At 44.8% G+C, this 18,516-nt stretch overlaps 1 protein-coding gene across 6 annotated transcripts in view; it reads right to left on the bottom strand.

Annotated features, from left to right (window-relative positions):
• Positions 1 to 18,516, bottom strand: part of LOC108000176 (basement membrane-specific heparan sulfate proteoglycan core protein) — a 199,964-nt gene that overhangs the window by 114,442 nt on the left and 67,006 nt on the right. For 5 of the 6 annotated variants that reach the window (XM_062083778.1, XM_028667837.2, XM_028667838.2 and 2 more), the window contains one exon: positions 983 to 1,111. In XM_062083778.1, the coding sequence (XP_061939762.1) occupies positions 983 to 1,082 (100 nt within the window). In that variant the 5' untranslated portion in view covers positions 1,083 to 1,111. Of the gene's footprint in view, positions 1 to 982; positions 1,112 to 10,954; positions 11,142 to 18,516 lie in introns of those variants that run through there. The other variant, XM_017060385.2, reaches the window with a different exon arrangement.

The raw sequence follows: 18,516 nt of genomic DNA, 5'->3' as shown, positions 1-18,516 counted from the left end.
GGGCGGTGAATCGAACGAAGGGGCAGACGTCGAGTCGGATGACGCGTGTCAAACCGAGTCGTATGTATAATTACATCGTAGCGTGTACACACATCGGGCAGCCGGTCGTCTTCTTGACAGACGCATTCGTTTCCACGCGAGTTGCCGCTCGTGGAGATTTCATTCTACGCCCTCGTCTGAGCCTCATAATTACGAGAAGGATGGATAGTTGTTAATTACATAGAAAGCCGATGCCTCTCCTTCGTTCTCCCTTCGTCGCTATCCAAGTTCTAACGTGTTCCTCCGCGACCCTTTGAGAATTCTAACGAGCTTTGCGCCAACGATAAAATCGTATCGAATTTAACTTTCTTACTTTTTTTAATGCAATCGGTTTCCTATCTTTTTCTCTTTTTTCCTCCAATTGCGATTTTTATAACATTCGAATAATTGAACTTGCGATCCACGCGTGAATTTTTAATATCAAAGAATAACCATTACCACTACTACGTTCGATAACGGTGTTTCAACTCCCGAGGATACATTTTCGAAATTAATCGCGGAACGAACCGATCTCTGTACGAAACTATCGCGACCGAAAGAGGATGGGGTTGAAAGTCTCTGTATATAATCTACGATTTTCGTGGAAAAGATTTCGAGTGGAAAAGTTGGCGAGACGTTCCTCGCCTCTCTTTCTCTCTCGTCTTTCGTTATACTTTGACCCATATTTCCCCGACGAGTGTGGATAAAAGTTTCATTAAAGAGTTGATGATCTTGATTTCGATTATTTCGCTCGTATAATGTCTCCCGGAAGAGTGTAACGTCTGGCAAGTGGTATACGTTTGACCCGGTTTCCGAATAAAACTCCAACGAGCCTGTTATAATTGCTAAGTATTCCGTTCTTACGGTTCCTTTCGCCTTTCGCGTGTACGTGTCAAACTTTTTTCATTATCTTTCCTCGATATCGATATTTAAACGTTCAAGAGAGGGGTGGGAAAGTACTCACCGGCACTTTTCACGGTAGGCGAGGCGGATGGCTGGGCGCAGAGGACGTGCGTACCTCCTAGAAGGGCCAGTACGACGCGAAAAAACTTCATATTGATCATGGTTGCGTCGTTATTCCATGGAAATCCACCTGAAACCAAGAAAATTAATACGCGGTTAATACGCGAGGCTGCATTAGAGATACAGACACATCCACCGTAGATGAACCCTTCCTTAAAATGGAACACCGTTTATGCATTAGACCACTTCCTACTACCCATTTGCAAACCGCCAAACTGTAATTGCGTTTACATCTACCATTATCGAACCTCGAAATTTTTAACTTGTAGAAAACAAGTTTCGTTTATGAAGAAAATGTTTTGTTTTCTCTCTGAGAAAAAAAAAAGAAAAAGAAAAAAGAAAACGCGATCTTAACCTGGCACCCGTTCAATTATAGAAGACACGACGCAGACAACGGTCATCCAATTAAGATACGAAACCGCGTCATCTTAATATCCCTATAGCGTTCCCAAAACCATAAGTCAAGATCACTCGAGGCGAGCTCTGCTTCATCTCCCGAATTCGTTCTGGGATGCGCCGCTTCTTAGAGAACACAGGACTCTCTATCTCCGTAGTTCAGAAGCCTTTCCGTCCCTCGAGTCCACGACTATAGCTCCACCTTCGAGGGAGAATCGCTCGATTCTCCTCCTAACATTAATATGCCTCAACCCTCTCCTATCTTCGTTACGTACGCTTCTTCTTAGATACGTCGACACGTAGGAACCCGACGAAAAAAATATCCCCGTCACGAGCAAATCTGTTTTAAAAGTCTATTTTAAATCCTCGAGCAACCGTATTTTTCTCCTGCCTCGTTGCGATCGAAACGTGGTGGCGAGGTGTTTTCGCTCGGCCTCGACGGTGTAGCATATTAATTTCCGATAAATCAACCCCCTACCAACTCTACTCCTGCAACCCCACCCATCCCTCTTTATCGAAACGCCACAGCGCCGAGCCGCAGCGATCCGATCGCTGTATCAAAATCTCATTTAGCTCAGAAACGGTTGCCGCCGCTTTTGTTTTATTTTTGGCTTTCTCGCCGAGAAGGAAGCCGAAGCAATGAGCTCGAGGGTCGATTCGGGCAACCGGCGTCGAATTTCAGCAACGCAAGCTATTCCAACGATTTCGATATTTCCCTTCTCTCGCTCTCTTTCTATACGTTTCCCCTTTAATTATCGCATTTTCGTATTTATTCGGATTTTTATCCGGAGGACATCGAACCCGTGAAAAGGTGATTCGATACGAAACTATACGAAAATATCTTTCCAATCGAAAGCGAAAAACCAAATTTTTTTTCACAACCGCGTTGTGTATCGTTGTTTCACGCGAACGAACGAAGCGAGAAAAAAGAGGATAATAATAAACGTCAAAAACGGACTTCTAGTTCCGAGTGAATGACCAGATTCCACGGTCTCATCGCGCTTCTCGATTCCTCCTCTTTTCTTTTTCGCCCTCATTTTCCTCTCCCTCTCTCGTCTCTCGAGACAAATACCTTATTTTTCGAGCATCTAGCGAATATACCCCACGCCCGAAAGTTCGGTGAAACACGGGCGAAATCGGACGAGCGATTTCCGCGCGATGCTTGTGGACACTCTTATTCATGACGAGTTTGCTCGACCAGCTATCTGACACAGCTCCTCCAACGCGAGCAGGGATTGCACGTCGGACGATTTATCACGCGATACATGTCCGAGCCGAGATAGGGGCGTAGGCAAAATCCTTGGTGGCTCTCCAGGATTGAACAGGATTGCAGTAGCTTTATATTTTGGAGGACGAGGGAACGGAATTAACTGCTTCGCGCGCATAATCTTTCCACTATGTTGAAACGTGTACTTCTTCGCGCTACTTGATTTCTTAAAAAAAGAAAAAAAATATGAAATAATTACAAAAAGGAAAGGATTCTAATACAGGTGTGAACCGTTGCTCGAACGAGGTATTAAATTGGGATAAACGGAAACGAAAAACAATCATTTTATTGGAGGAATCGTAAAATACATTGTGCTTCGAATATAATTCTTACCTTTGTACGCAGAGAGAGAGAGAGAGAGAGGAAAGTGTCGAGAAACACGAGAAACAAAGAACGTAGAAATAGGACGTAGAAATAGCACGAAGAATGGAATGAAGAATATCAAGTTCGTTTCAAGATTCGCGAAATCTCATTTCCAGCGTGTTCGAATGGAGGGGGAAGGGAGCGAGAGGGGCGGGTAAATGGGGAATGGAAAGAGTTGGTTATTGCGGGATCGCGATCAAAGAAATCGATGAAACCGATCCGCGGTCATAAATCATGGGTCTGTGAAGAAGGTGGGAAAATAAATGTCCTGGGTGACTGGCGTTGAAAGACTTTGCGGTGTGGGAAGAGGGGGAGGACAATTTACGATTAAGTCGTGTGACGTATCGAAGGAGAGCGTTCGAATAAATCTCACGTCATTTAGCAATGGTTCCACCGTTGGAAAACGCAAGGTTTCACGCTTGTTCGAACAGGATTCCATGATAAAGAGAATTCATGATAAACGAGGAGAGTTTGACCGAACCGTTTAATCCTGTAATCAACGATCGCGAACTCTCTCCCTCTCTCTCTCTGGATGGTGGTCGCGATGGAAGAAATTTCAGTCGCGTCTCTGTGGGAAGTTCGTTTCGAAAGGAAAGTTAGCGGTGTACGTTGCTGCAAACAACGTGGAACGCCTCTTAGGAATCGCTTTGTTATCGGTTTATACGTTTAGAAGTTTGCACCGGCACCGAAAGTCCGGAAACTTTATCTCATCCCGGGAAAGAATGGGCCCCCGTACGTCTTCGGGTAATGTTTATCGATCTTCATTTACAACTTCCTCCCCTGTGATGTGGTTCCGTATCCCTTGCGTGTAAGAATACACGTTAACTGGATTCGTGGAACAAGGGAGGATAATATGTGGAAAGTTCGGAAAAAGGAAAATCTAAATCCTCGTGCAAACTTCATTGGAAGCTGGAAAGAATGGGACACGTGGTGCATCGGACGGGATCGGGGACAAGCAGAGCGCTCAAGGAGAGTGGAGCACAATAGTTGTTTCAAAACGAAGGGAAACGATGGGTAGTATCGTTGTGCTACTGCAAATTCGAGCAACCGTGAATAGGGGATGACTAGGTTCTTTGAAGCGTGCATTTTTCGTAAAATATTCATACACGTATCCACACCACAGCCCGAGTCAGATACACCGTAACCCACCCCCTCTATTACCTGCTTTCAACTAGCGAAAGAGCACGAGTCACGACTACATTCGTGCGCGCAACCCTCTGCCGACAATAGCTTCTAAACTAAAGTAACGTTAAGTCTCCTCCCTTATTCAACCGACACCCCCTCCCCCCCTCCCTTTTTTAACTCCGTCTATCTTTCGAGGATCGACACATTGGCCAGGACTGTACAAACGACTGTCGGTAAAAGACTCCCGGAGCATCCCGGCTCGGATCGAATAAAAGAATCAAGAGCTGAAATTCGAGAGTCGGGTTACAGCGCGTTTCCGGCAAACCGCGTATCCCCGAGCCATGCTTCCGTGAGCTTTATACAAGTATACGAAACACATCGATGGGATGTTTGAGCGTGTTCGTTTCCAGGATAACCCTCTCTCTCCTCTCTCTCTCTCTCTCCAATGTTACCTAGTCTACCGAGGCATTCGCTCCCAGAGCGTATTCGTTCACGAGAGGATACGAGGATGGGGTACCGCGATACGTAAGACAAGCCCGAAACGTTTTTCCTCGTAATTTCACGGTGGCGCTGGTTTAAACGGCGTAATCCTCGCATCGAAACGCGCACCGTTCCACCGAACTTTAATGCAGATTGCTGTTTAAATGGGAACAATCGACGCCATTATCGGGATGGATTTGCAGCGATCACGGTACCGGGGGATAATTTGCGGAAGTGAAGTCTATCCGAATATCGCGAATGCGCATTTCGTTTATTATTTCGATTGTACGGACGATTACACGAACGAGTTAAAATCATCGAATTGATTTCCCTCCCCCTCGTTCCCATTCCTCGTTGAGAGATGTAAATTCGAGTCTCTTTCGCGGGAAAGAGGAAAGAAGACGAAGAGGTAATTCCCTTAAATTGGTCTCATAAACATTACGCCGTATATCGCGCACAATCGTGATACTGTCGCGAACGCTTACACTTAGCGTTCCGTGCTGTCAATTTAAATCGCTTTGGATCGGTGTCAAGCGTATTGCGTATTGCGTGGTTGGTTGCATGGCTGCGATCGTGCAAACACGCGATCCCGCGTCGCTGAAAATCAACATGGATCCTACTTTCGCATATATTCGTATTTGTACAGTATTCGAGTATAGTAATATACGTCAATCTGTACGCGCGACGTGTATCCTTTTTAATTCCTCAAAGCGTATCGATCAAGCTATTGGAGTATAAACCTACTCTACTAAAAAACTGATCGATTCGATTTTGAACCGCGTCTACGCACGTTTCACTTTTAAGAATTCGAAAATCTACATCTACATCTGACGTTGATTAAAAAAATAATAGGAGAAATTACGATACAAAAATTCCCGCGTGAATATTTCCCGTTTTACAATTTATCGATATGGGGATATTTATTGTAAAAAAATATCATCCCAGGAAAAAAACTCGGCGTTAAATGAAATTCAAATTTCGTAATAGAGAACGGAACGTTTAATTGGCATGTTACAAGTAGATACGAGCCGCAACTAATCCAGAACGTTCTCGCGTGCAACAATACGGTCCAATTGAAAAGAGCCCCCTCAAAAGCGCGGCTTAATGATCACATCGTGAATCGCCGTTTCGTTTTCGACCGCGAATTTTTTAAATCTACAGTGACTTGCAAACTCGTTGTTTGTTTTTTTTTTCTCGTTGCCGCGTACGAAGCTAATTACGCTTGCGGAAAGTTGCATTACTTTACGCACCAACACGCGGTAACGAAACACTCGCGATAAAAATTTCTGCACAAAGAATTCTGTATAAAATATACCATTCTAAATCCTTTCACTACTTCCGCCCCCACTCCCCCACTCCTCTTTTTTAATATTCGCATTTATGATTTACTTCGTATATCAATGTTCGCAACAGGCGAATCGTGCGTCTTTAAAATCGTTATTAGAATTGTCGAAAAATGATTAAAGTTGTTTCAATCCGCCGACAATCCCGTCCATTTATATAAATAAAGTCAATTATTACCGGAATGGAAAACAGTTTTTATTCCAGTAGGAGAAAAAGAGACGATAAGTGAAAATTTATTCCCTTTTTCTATAAATGCCGGAATAATTTTTTTTTTTTTGTTCAATTTATAAGTTTTATTATTTAATGGATGGATTTTGGAGACGCACGTTGCCGAAAGAAAAACGCCCCCCGGGAAAAACTGTGAAATTTCATTCGTTCTTCGAAACATTCGTTCACGTTCACAATTCTGACGGAAGATTCAACGAACGAGTCAATATTTGCCGCGTGTCAAAGGATCATATCGCTTCGAGTCGCGTGATTTCTTCCTTAGATACGTAGGCGAACATTGGGCCGCGATGTAGCGAAAGGGCAATGTAACCACGTTCTCCGTGACTCTGTCGCGCGCTCGTAACTCTGTCAAATATATCTGGTTTATTACACACCTTTGCCCCGTATTTTAGACACGTTTTTCCACCACCGTGTCGCTGAATATTACGCGTTAATAAATATCTCGCGTTCCCGATTAAACGAGTCGACGATGCTCCGTCGATATCGCGAGCCAATTTCAACGACGACTTCGCCGAACGACGGAGGAGATCGACGCGAGCCAATTATCACGAAACGATTCAAACTCCTCGTATCAACATTTGTCTCGGACCACGACTACGCGTTTAATCGCCCGTTTCGTTCTCGATTAACTCGATATTACCCCCTCCCTCCCCGTCCCCACAGGAGATGCATTAAGACTAGCAATTAACCCCGTGATCCGTCGTCGCGGACGGATTAATGCGCGCCAACGCATTAATACTCGACTCGCGATTCCAAGATCGTTTGGAACGAAATCGCGATAATAAAACACGAAACGCGAGCGAGAGAGGCGTGCAAGAGTGTCGCTTTCGACTAACTAACAAGGGATGTTAAAAGGGTTTTAAATAATTCCAGGTCACTCGTGCTCGCCCCCTTGAACGATTAACCACCGAGGCGCGGCGCAAACGCGGCGCGCGCGCCCCACGATTTTTCGAGGCGGGCATAAATTCGCAGCGTCTAGTGCACTCGGCTAATAGTACACGTTGTAACGCGTCTCTTGTCGGCAACATCGGTCCCCGCGTGTCGCGCATTAATCCACTTCAAAGCGAAAAGGACGATGTCACGCGCAGAGGTTCGCGGGATGACGTACTGTTTCCCTCCCCACGAGCTATGGGATTCCCATTGATCAGAGCGGCGTTCACTTAGTCGGCCCCCGTCTTCGCGCGCGGCCATTGTCTCGGCTACGCCGCTAATAGGATATTCGCGGGTGGCCGGAATATCCCGGTCGCATGACGAATCTGCTGATCGGCCCTCGCCTATGAAACCGTACAGGGAATCGTTATGGCCGCGCGCGAGCCATGAGTGATTAGTTTGACCCGTTCGTGGCGCGCACGGCTTCCTGAATATTGAACGGAAACGGGATTATATATTCCGCAACTCCAGTTCGCCACGCTTTTGCAACAATCCCTCGCTTTTTACGGTACAAACCGCCTCCTCCTTGTTGCCGCGCTGTTTTAACCAAATAGCCAACCATCCTTCTCCTATTTCCGGGAGGCCGTTCGTTGAAAATCCATTTTCACGGGTGGGGGGAGGGGGAAGAAGGGAGGGGACAGAATTTCGATATTAATTAATCGGCTGTGATAATAATGGAGATCGATAACTTGGGTTGCAAGCCAAGGTGGACGCGTACGGTAAGATGCCTTATCTGGCGGAACAGCGATCGTCTAACGGAACATCGGGATCCACGATGATACATTATGACGCATGGTTATTGATACAAATAGCCGCGATATCGCGTGAATTTATTACGTGGGAAAATTATTCCACGTTGATATCGTTCGTTCCGTTCCTAGATCAGCGGACAAGATACACGTTTATCTGATGCAGCCGAGCCTTCTCCCCCTTCCCCCTCCCCCATCTCGAAATAGAATAATTGCAAAGTCAGACGCGCCGCGGCTCGAATTTAACGCGGGAATATATCAAGATTACCCGGATGGCGGGAGTGGAAACTTTTAAGACCGATTTTTCCGCGTTGAGAGAGGGGAGAGGGGGAGGGAGAGAAACGAAAGTCTATTTGAAAGATTCGTCGTCAAAGTTATAAGAGGACACACCCATGGATTTTTTCGATTTTTTCTTTTTAACGCACGACACGCAAAAAACGATTCCAATTACGGTACGAGGGGGAAAAAAAATATATATATATATATATATAAAATGGAAATTCTTCAAAATTGAACCGACAAATGTTACACACTCTCGCGAAAATAAATTCGAATGAAAATTTCAATTTCGTCGCGTTACCACCGATTCGTAATTTTAACCTCGATCGCGAAAAAGGGAATTCGTGGAGGAATTGCGCGATTCCGACCGGTGACAAATGTCTGTCAACAGGAAAGAGTGGAGAATTCAGTAACCGTGGAAGCGTCGGTCGTTGATGATTCCCCAACGCTATCACTATTATCGAAAGCATTCGAGTTAACCGTGTTCGAGCATCCTAGGCGTCGACCGGGCTATGTACACAAGCATAACTACTTCCTCTCAACCCTTTTGTTCGCCGAGCTGTTTCCTCGACCCTTGCCCCCATTCCCCTTCGTTCTTCCATCAATCATTTCAGTTTCGCGCTAGATTCGTCCATTATACTCGCTTCCCTATCCTCCCTATCCACCCTATCCATCGTTTCGAAACTCGTTTTCAAACTTCGATACTCGAAAACGCGAGCAATTTCCCTGATAACATTCGCCGATAAATTTTTTCCCTTTTTCCTCTCCTTTCTTTTTTCTCCTTTTTTTGAACAAATTTCCGAATCACGGGCGTCTAATATAATGGAACGTAAATTGCATCCTGTTCCAAGAAAGGGTTTCGCTTGCGTTAAATTCGTAATCGGCGAAATGGTATTTGGAAACGCGGTCGTGCGTACGTTTCGAAGGGGCGTTCCTTCAAACGAGCATCGTATCGTACCGATCGAACGGCATCGGTAACAAGAATAATTCCACGTAAATAGGATTATTCGTCGGCATTCGTATCAGTTAGGAAATTTATTCCCATTTCGCAGCGGCGATCGAGCCATTCATTTCGAAAATTATCCGAGAAACATCGATATGGTCGAGTAATTGTGTTTTCGCGAAGGGATTATTAAATAAAACGAAACTAAAATCCTGTTTATCATGGCGGTTGTTTTTCGGAAAAATATCCGCGGCGCGCCGCTGCCAAATGGGAACCGTTGCAAATACGGCGGATGGGATTGATATTCAAAAATGATCAGATTTCCCGGAGGACGGTATTGAATTTGATTGGACTCGCTTAATTAACCACACATTGTGCCCGTTTCAATGAAGTTGTTCGCATTCCGATTATAATATAAAAGCGAACATCGATAGACGAATTAAGAGCTCCGACGTCCCGAAGTCCGTTTTAACCATTCTTTCGATGAGAAGTTAATCCGCGTTTTCGACTCGGGATCGATAACCGAAGATTAAGATTATTCTGTTGACCGTTCATTAAGAGATTTCACGTCTGAGGAGAAGAAAGGGGAGCGATTACTCGAGGACGACAGAGGAAACAAACGAGATCGATTAAAAAATATTTATGGCCGCTTCGAACTGCGAATTTTAAAACGACGTAGCAATCGTTTAACGATAAACATTTTTAAAATCGACTAGACAGCGAATTACGGGCTGTTTAACCATTCGATTCGGGTCGCGAATTCACGTCCATAAAATATCGCAAACATTTTACGACAGAAACACTCGGTGGCTCGGTCGTATATTTGCATTCGAGTCCGGACACCAAGTTACTGTTTCGATAAATTTTGTAGATGATGTCGATTTCGTCATGCGAACGCGCCGTAAATATTTGTCCAACGTTTTATCGAAAGAGTTCAGATTCATTTTATAACGTATAACTTTTGTTTAACGCGAAAAATACAATATCCCTCCGCCCGTCGTCCTTCTTCCCTTTCTTTTCCACCCCTTAAATATCATTGTCTCCGTTAAATCCAGATTAAAGTCTCGCAACGAGGAAGACGTTTAATACCTTCTCCGTTCTCACTTACGAGGATTAGAACTTATAAATCGTGATGGTGCATGCGAGGAAAGATGATTAAAGTATCAAAGTATCCCAACTGCGACGTGGTGGGAATAAATTTAACGCAGCATTGTCTCGGGGAAACTAATAACGCCCCGTCGAAAGCAGCCTTCAAGGATCTAATGCGAGTTGGAGTATCGGTAAACTTTATCGGGAAAGAAGACTGACTGAAATTTTAATAAAGACCTTAGGAAGTTTGTCCTGCCAGCCACTCCAGACTTTCCCCTCGATCACCACCAACTATTCCATTCGAAACAATATTTCTTTACGGGATTATCCTAGCCTCCCTACCCTTGTCGCTCTATCTCATCGATATCTATATACTACTACTTCAACCTCGCATTTTTATTAATCATTCCTCCAATTAGAACCTACCCTATCTCGACCGACGCTAAGAGTTACCGACGCTTAACTCGACGCTCGCGTTGCAATCTCGAGAAATGTCCATCCAGCTATCTATCCGTCTATTTCTATACAAAAATTTCGAGTCGAATATCGAAGAAGACGGAACCGTGAGACGAAATTGAAACGATAATAATAACCAGCAATCCCTATCGGCCGACTCAAATTTTTTATCAAATTTCAATAAAGGGAAAACGGGGATTGAAAAGGATCGATCGATACGCTGTACGATAAAATAAAAAGGTCGCAGAGTGACTCGAAACTCACCTCCAATCGTATTTCCTTTGTTGCCCCGTCGTATACACGAGGGCGAGCCTCGCCTTTGATACACCGTGGACCGCGTGCAGGGAGCCAGACAATGCCACGAAATCAAGCGTCGCGATTGCGGTTGGAACTCGTGCAACTCCGTTCTCGCACACTCATGGATCCTTGACCGCCCTCCAACACCTTCACCCGACGCTCGTCACTTGGAAAACCTTCCCTCTCCAACTTCTACGTATCTCACGCACTTTCACAACCCTTTCCCCTTCCTCCTTCGACTGATCCTCACCTCCGAGTTGATTTCTCTCTCTCTCTCTCTCGATCGCGTGACCGTGTCGAACACGAGACTACTTTGCAACGAGCACGGGACGCGATGTAATCGTATGCATACGGGGTGGATACGTTCGAGGGCGAAAATACGTTGGCAAAAAAAAAAAAAAAAAGAAAACGGCACACCGTTACTCCATTTCCGAGACGAGTAATATTTCTCCGTCGTGTATTTCTCGCGCGACACTTGTTGTAATTACGGGCGCACCGTGGAAAGAAGGCGGCGGCGGTAAAGAAGAGGGAAGGCTCGAAGGGAGGGCGATAGACGTTAGGAGGAACGGGGGGGAAAAGTTTCGATTCCCGATCGATCCGGCGATCCGGATATCATTCGGTGAAACATACCCCGTGGCAGCTGGCGGTCGCAATTTTCGAAATATCCGACCTACAAATCATTCGCGCCCCAGTAACCAACCCGCGCGCACTTTAATTTCGTTCCTCCTCTTTTCTCTCCTCGATATTTCTCTCCCTCGCCCTCTCCCTCCCTCTCTCTCTCTCTCTCTCTCTTTCACCCTCTCTTGTTTTTCTCCTCTATATCGTCCGCTTCCTTTCGAAACAAGCGACGAACACCTTCACACGAGCGAGACACGGATATCGTTTTATTTATCAGCGATCAACGGGGCGGGGGAGATCGATGCCACGGATCTAGCACTTGCACTGGTGTGATGATATTCATGCAACCGAGCATGGTGCATCGTCACGAACCGCGTCGCGCATTCCTTGACACGATTACGCATCGATGCGCGACGGAAACTTTACGCCCGTTTACGGCGATTACGTAGTGTGTAATCTCTTGATTTCGCATCCAACGCGATCAGATCGCACCGATATCCATTTGTGACGGTGGAACAGAGTGCGTGAGAGAAAGACAGGAAGAAAAAAAAACACTCACTACGCAGTTAACAGAATAAAATCACGCACTACGTCGTTTCTTTCCCGTGGAACGCAATTCTCGCACGTCTATCGTGCTCGCGACTCTCTGCCCGATTGCGACGATATTGTTATTTCCCCCTCTCTCGACGGCACACCGTTCCCGAAAATTTCCTCGAATTTCTCGCCACGAACTTTCGTGTTTATAAACGAGGGATTAAACGGCGCCGAAATTTTCTGTTTACAAAATCGAAACGAGCACGGGCCGTATTCGAATTTTCGAAACGAACACTCGCGTTTCTTTCAATAGGCGGCACATATACGTTTTCTCGACCCCGAGAACGTGCGTGGGACGATCGAATATTCCTTTTTTGAATCCAGCATTCCTCGTGTCGGATGGATCGTGTCCACTTGCCGCCGATTTTCCCATCTTCTTCACACGCTCGGGGATCGTGTCACGTCGCGATGCACCGTCGCGTTCGCCGGATGATTCTTCTTCCGTCTCGCGATCATGGCACGTCGAGAGCAAGCAGAGAATCGGTCCCCTCTTTCTTTTTTTCTTTTTTTTTCTCCACCTCGACTCCCGTTTTTTATCGCATCGCCACGATCGTTGGACGCCGCGTTTCCGGGGTGTCGCGTTGAAAAGGGGGTCGAAAGAAGCGTGGCAAGAATCGTGAGGACGGAATCTTTTTTCCCTTTCCTCGAAAAGTAGTCGCACCTTGGCGGGGGATGCGCGCGCGAAACCACCACGAGTGATGCTGGGCTCGGACTGGAGCCTCCGGCGTGGCGCTAGCGTCGCCACGACTCGGGCCAAAGCGGAATCACCACCACCCCCGCGCCCCGCCCCGCCATGTCCACCACCCTGATCGGCCACGGGGTGGTAACAGTGGCGGAGCCCGCCAATGTACTACCCCGCGCCTTCTTCTTCCTCCTCTTCCTTTTGCTTTTTAACGTTTCCCACCTGAATTACACCTCGAAACGAGTGTTTCGGACGGTGGAAAATTATCGATTCGAAAAATTGTTAAAAAAATATTGGAAAATCGTGGAGAGAACGTCTCGTCGGTGGAAGGATTTATCGAACACGAAGACGTCCAGACGTGCTAAACACATTCCTCCCTCCTTCTCTATCATTTTTTCGCGAGCCAAGATTTCGCCATCTCCAATTTCATTTTTAAGAATTCAAGTTTGATCTGTAGTTTCTAATTAAATTTCTAATTGAACAACGCGATATTCAACGTCAATATCCAATTCACGAAGAAAGAATGTATTTTTTATGTTAAAACTTGAGAGAGAGGGAGCGAAATTGAATCTCAAGTTAATCTCAATTTGAGCGAGTGAAGAAATCCTTATCCTTTCCATTCGTCTTATTTCTATTGTCGAGAAGACAAATAACGTAATTATATTTGAATTGTAGCATCCTTTGAGAAGCGGATTTCGCAAAAAGTTAATGTAACGGCAAATCTACTCAATTTGCAAACGTAGTATTTGGCGAAGAGATTACATGTAATCAGATGGAATAAGTGACGAATATATATTAATTTACCGCAAATTAATCGAGATCGAAGCGTTGTATAGACGCGCTTTCGTTTCTTTTCATATTCTTTTTCTAAATTCGATTCGCTTTAACGAATTTTCCTCTCTCGATATTAGAACGGATGGAAAAAAGTACGTGAAATGTAAGCAGATGTTACAAAATCAAGATCTTGACGAGATATGTATACATGTGTTTTGTTACGGAATCGTTACGAAGAATAATACTACCGCAGATATAAACGATTTGGAGTTTATTCTGAAATCTTGGACGGTTCTTAAGGTTTCAAAAACTTGAAACCGCAAAACTAAAGCCGAAACTCAACTTTCCATCCGAGAATTCAACTTAAAATTAAAGTTTAAAGACTTATAACTTCGTAACGCGCCGCCCCGCTTGATCCCACGGGCCAGGATAGTTAACTCAATAGCCTCTTTAAAACGTACGAGCACATCGAGGCCCGCCCCCCTCCCCCCTTATCATAAAATACCAACGATATCGTGTGCATAATAATTTGGTAGTCCCTGGAATAATTAACAGGTAAAACAATGGTCGATAATAAACAACAATACAATCGATACAAATAATAATTTTCTCGACTTCATCATCGTCGGAATAATATTGAACGATTGCACGCATATTCGTTGGTCAAACAAATGGAAATTCGGGAAACGCAATATTCACGAAATAACGTTTTCGTCTAATTTGTTAAAATGTTTGCATCGTTCATCCCTTCCCCTTTCCCTTATTTTTGCGTTTTATTTTCTTTTTTTTTTTTTTTTGCATATAAATAAAAATCTTGAAAAAAAAACGCCTCGACTTCTTTTTTATCACCTGTATCGCGAAATATTCGGTGTATCCGCGTGCCGCGAGCGTATTCCGTGAAACTAAGTTAATTAAAACGTGATATCAGATATCGGTTTGCGCGAGACAAGCGCAACTGTAGGACGATGGGACCGTGACGAGGGAGGAGAGGGAGGTTGATGTCTCGTGCAAACTGAGCGGACCAACGAAATAACGATTGTGTCGTTCCAATGGTGGTAGTTATTGTTCTACTTGGGACACGGTCAAAAAACCAAAAAAGATTGGATCAAAAAAAAAAAGAGAGAGAAGAGGAATGAAAGGAAACGAGAGAGAAAGAAAGGGAGAGAGAAAAAAAGATCGGTCGCAATAACGAGGACACCGACCTGCACCCCATTCGTCTCTGTCCGTTCTTTCGTTGGAGGAATTAAGCGTTATAGCGACGTTACGCTAAGAGACATCAATTTTCGCACTGGGCTACATCCCCCATTTGCTAAGTCTCCCTTTTTAGAAACAAAACAGGGAAAAAAGTCCGATTTTTCGTAGTAATAAAATTCCTCGTGATTGCAAAATTTTGCTAACAGGAGGGACAATACTTGGGGGGAGGAACGATCAAAGACTTTCGTTCGACAATTTATAAATTCAATACTTATAAATTCATTTTTTGAAAGTAAAATCGATCGAAAGGAGAGACGCACACGGAAATTATTTGCCAGATTCGCGCGTACAATGACGATGAATCTTGAAGAAGAGAAGAAAAAGGGAGAACGTCCCAAGCGGGATAACGTCGATTAATTCTTATTGTCAGGATTGGACAGAATCGAAGGAAAATATAACATCCTTGGATGACCACCTGATCTCGGAGTAGAATCGGACTATCACGATCTCGATTCCAGAGGGACAATTGGATCGGTCGCTTCACTCCTACCGTTCGAATTTCGGACCCAATCGGATTTGTACAAAGTGTTCATTTAAGAACGTAGCTTATTAAAAAGCTCCTCTCCACCTTCTGCCCTCTACTACGCTTCCTTCTTCGTCGTTCCTTCATTTGAATTTTTTTTTAAAACGTTTCCAATTAATTTCCCGATTCCCAATTTCCAATTACTCTTTTTTTTTTCAAACGACCTCGCGGAGTATAATACAAATCTAGGCTAGGCTAGGAAACGATGGTAGTCGGGCCAATGGTGTAATTAAAATGCACAACCACGGCACATCGGCATAAGGGAATATTGTACGCACGATTGTACAGCTGAACGTGGAAGGATCCTTCGACGGCGCGAAACTAGATTGAGAGGAAATTAATTAAGATGGCACTGTCCGGGATCAAACCACCCCTTTTCGCACACCCTATCTACCGACTTGTGCAGGAACATTCCATGCATAGCTTGCGGCTACATCTCAGGCTGCTACATCACCAAATCCTGTCCCTTCCACCGCCTTGCACCCTTTACCCCAGCTAGTAGTAGACACCATTCCCTCGCTGGTACCGGAAACTGCGCACGATGTATTCGTGGCGCCAGGTATATCCACCTATATATTCGTGTATACAACCATGATACTATCCATTTACACATTTCAATAACAATCACCTCACAGCCATTTCTCTCGTCCATGAATATTGCTCTTCGTTAAATCGAAAGATTGAAATTTAGATCCAAGTTTAGATCGAGTTTAAACGAGACGAGAGTTATCCAAAATAATTCTGTAATCAGGATTAACGATGAAAACATTGAGAAAATCAATTCTCAACTTTTATTCGCGTTATTAATAGAATGAAGATGGTCAGCGCAACCGAATAATTTTTTCTTTTTTCTTTTTGCGAAATCTTGTTGGAAACAATAGCTTTTAATCTTTGATAACTTTCGCGAAAAAAGTATGCGATATTCGTCGGAATTGATGAGGTTCAAGGTAGGGAAAATGATAAATTTCAACGGAGCAATTGTTTCTCGGGGGGAGGAAGGGGTTCAACGAGGAAAGAAGGAAACTAACAAGGTTGAAATTCCCCGCGGGTCGAGGGCATCGAAGGAAAATTTTAATTGGCATCATTAGACTCAAGCGAATAATTAGCGCTTGAACGATCGAGGGTTTAATAGCGAGCCGGGAATACGGTCTTTAGGGGTCTTTTCACAGCTTTGGCTCCGCGTTACGAACCGCTTCCATGGGTACGTTTATCCTAAACGGGGCGACGAACTTTCATCCTTGCTTATTAATATCCCAACATTCACAAAGTTTCCAACGAACTTCGACGTTTTCACCTCGTCGAATCTAAATGCATTTACCAAGAAGAAATATTTATTACCGAGGAACGTCGATGACGATTAAAAAGTATATTTTTTTTCTCCCGGCTCTCCAAGAATTTATATACACTTTCGTTATATACACTCGAGATTACAATATACTGGGATCCATTGTTCCAAGTTTACCGTCTTAAATAAGTGACCACCATCCTTCCTCCTCCTCTTGAATGGTAAGAAAGGTGCAGGTAACAATATCGTCGCACGTTGAATACTCCCCAAAGAGGAGAGGTATAACGGTATAACGGTATAACGGTGGTGAGAACATGTAATAAACCTATTGTCCAGGGTAGAGAAGTTTAATTAACAACTCGGACGACAATCAGATCTCTGCCACGTGGCAGAGCATTGTAACGTTTCGCGAATTCGAGAGGGAAAGCGGCTAAGAAACATCAATTACGATAAAGATTGGGCCGGAGATTCAAAGTTGTAATCAAGAAGCGGAGGGTTGGAAAGATGTAAAAGTTGGTTGGTTGGGATGGGTTGGCGTTTAAAAATCGAAGAGGCGCACCGAGTGTACGAAAAGGTCTCCGATCCAATCGACGGGGCTATCAGAAGTAGTGATTAAAATGGAGGGGTAAGTGCTTGGTCGGCAAAAGGGGTTTGAAGGTGGGTCGAATGGTGGTGGTGGTCGGTGGGGCGTCTCGTTTCGGGCTTGGGGAAACGTAGATAACACTTCTTACCCGAGGGACTTGCCGCGACCCCAATCTCAAGTCAGATATTGTTCCGAGCTTTGAAAGCTCAAAAGAAATTGTGAAAAGGCATTTCGTCCCGATTCGATGTATTATACCGGCCTCATACGTATTGTACCGCCGATCTCTCCTACGGAGACCGACCACCGGGCAAAAGGGAAAAGTATTCTAGAACTTGTTCCTAACCTTCTCCCTGGATAAGCGTCGATTGTAATTTATAATCGTTGCACGTCATATGAGAAAAGTTTCGAGGGATGGAACGTCTTGGAAAAGAAAAACGTCGGGAAGAAGAAGAGGGAACGGGAAATTTCCGTTCGTTCAAAATTTCCCTCGTTTCCCCCTCCCCCGACTATTATGGGGATTGAATGGGGTTGGTTCACGAGTTTATCACTCGAATCACACGGTTCTAAGGTAAAACCGTAGAAAGGAGCGGTCCCGGGGTCCATAAGGAATAGTGGAAGAGGACAAGGGTCCGAGCCACGCGATAAATAAATCTCGAAAGCTGCACCGGCAGCCTGGTACCGGGTGGAGGTAGATAGATGCTGCTTTCACCCCCCCCCCCTTTAGCAGGCACGTTGAACGAATCGGTGAGGGAGAGAAGTTGGTTCTGTATGTTCTTCACGGTGGCACCGTTCACTCGGAAGGATTTAGGGGCAGCCTTGTAACTGTACGATACGAGTCCTGTTCCACGAGTGTGGATGGAGAAGACGCAAGAGGACGACGAAGACTTGGAAAAGAGAGAGAGGTGATTGGTCTAACGGGGATGAAAGAGGGTCTCGGGAAAGGCGGCCAACGGAGAAATCGTAACAAACTACCTTGACGGGACGTAGTTACGCAATAAGTGACAAGTTTGTGTACTTCTCCGATCGTTGGATCACTTATGCACGAGTCCAAATTGCTTTGCGACTGCGGCACCCCCGAAACCGGAAGTTATTGCCCCGTCTAACGTGTCCGGATTTACGCCACGGATTACGTAACCACAAGTAACTCCCCTCTCTCTTCGTTTCGTTCAACGAAGAGATCTTTGAATCTATCCGTTCTCCAATTTCTATCTTCTGC

This window comes from Apis cerana, linkage group LG13, assembly GCF_029169275.1.
Source record: "Apis cerana isolate GH-2021 linkage group LG13, AcerK_1.0, whole genome shotgun sequence".
In the NCBI taxonomy this organism is placed as follows: Eukaryota; Metazoa; Arthropoda; class Insecta; order Hymenoptera; family Apidae; genus Apis; species Apis cerana.
The sequence above is the reverse complement of the archived record's forward strand: the minus strand, read 5'-3'. Positions and strand labels throughout refer to the sequence as shown.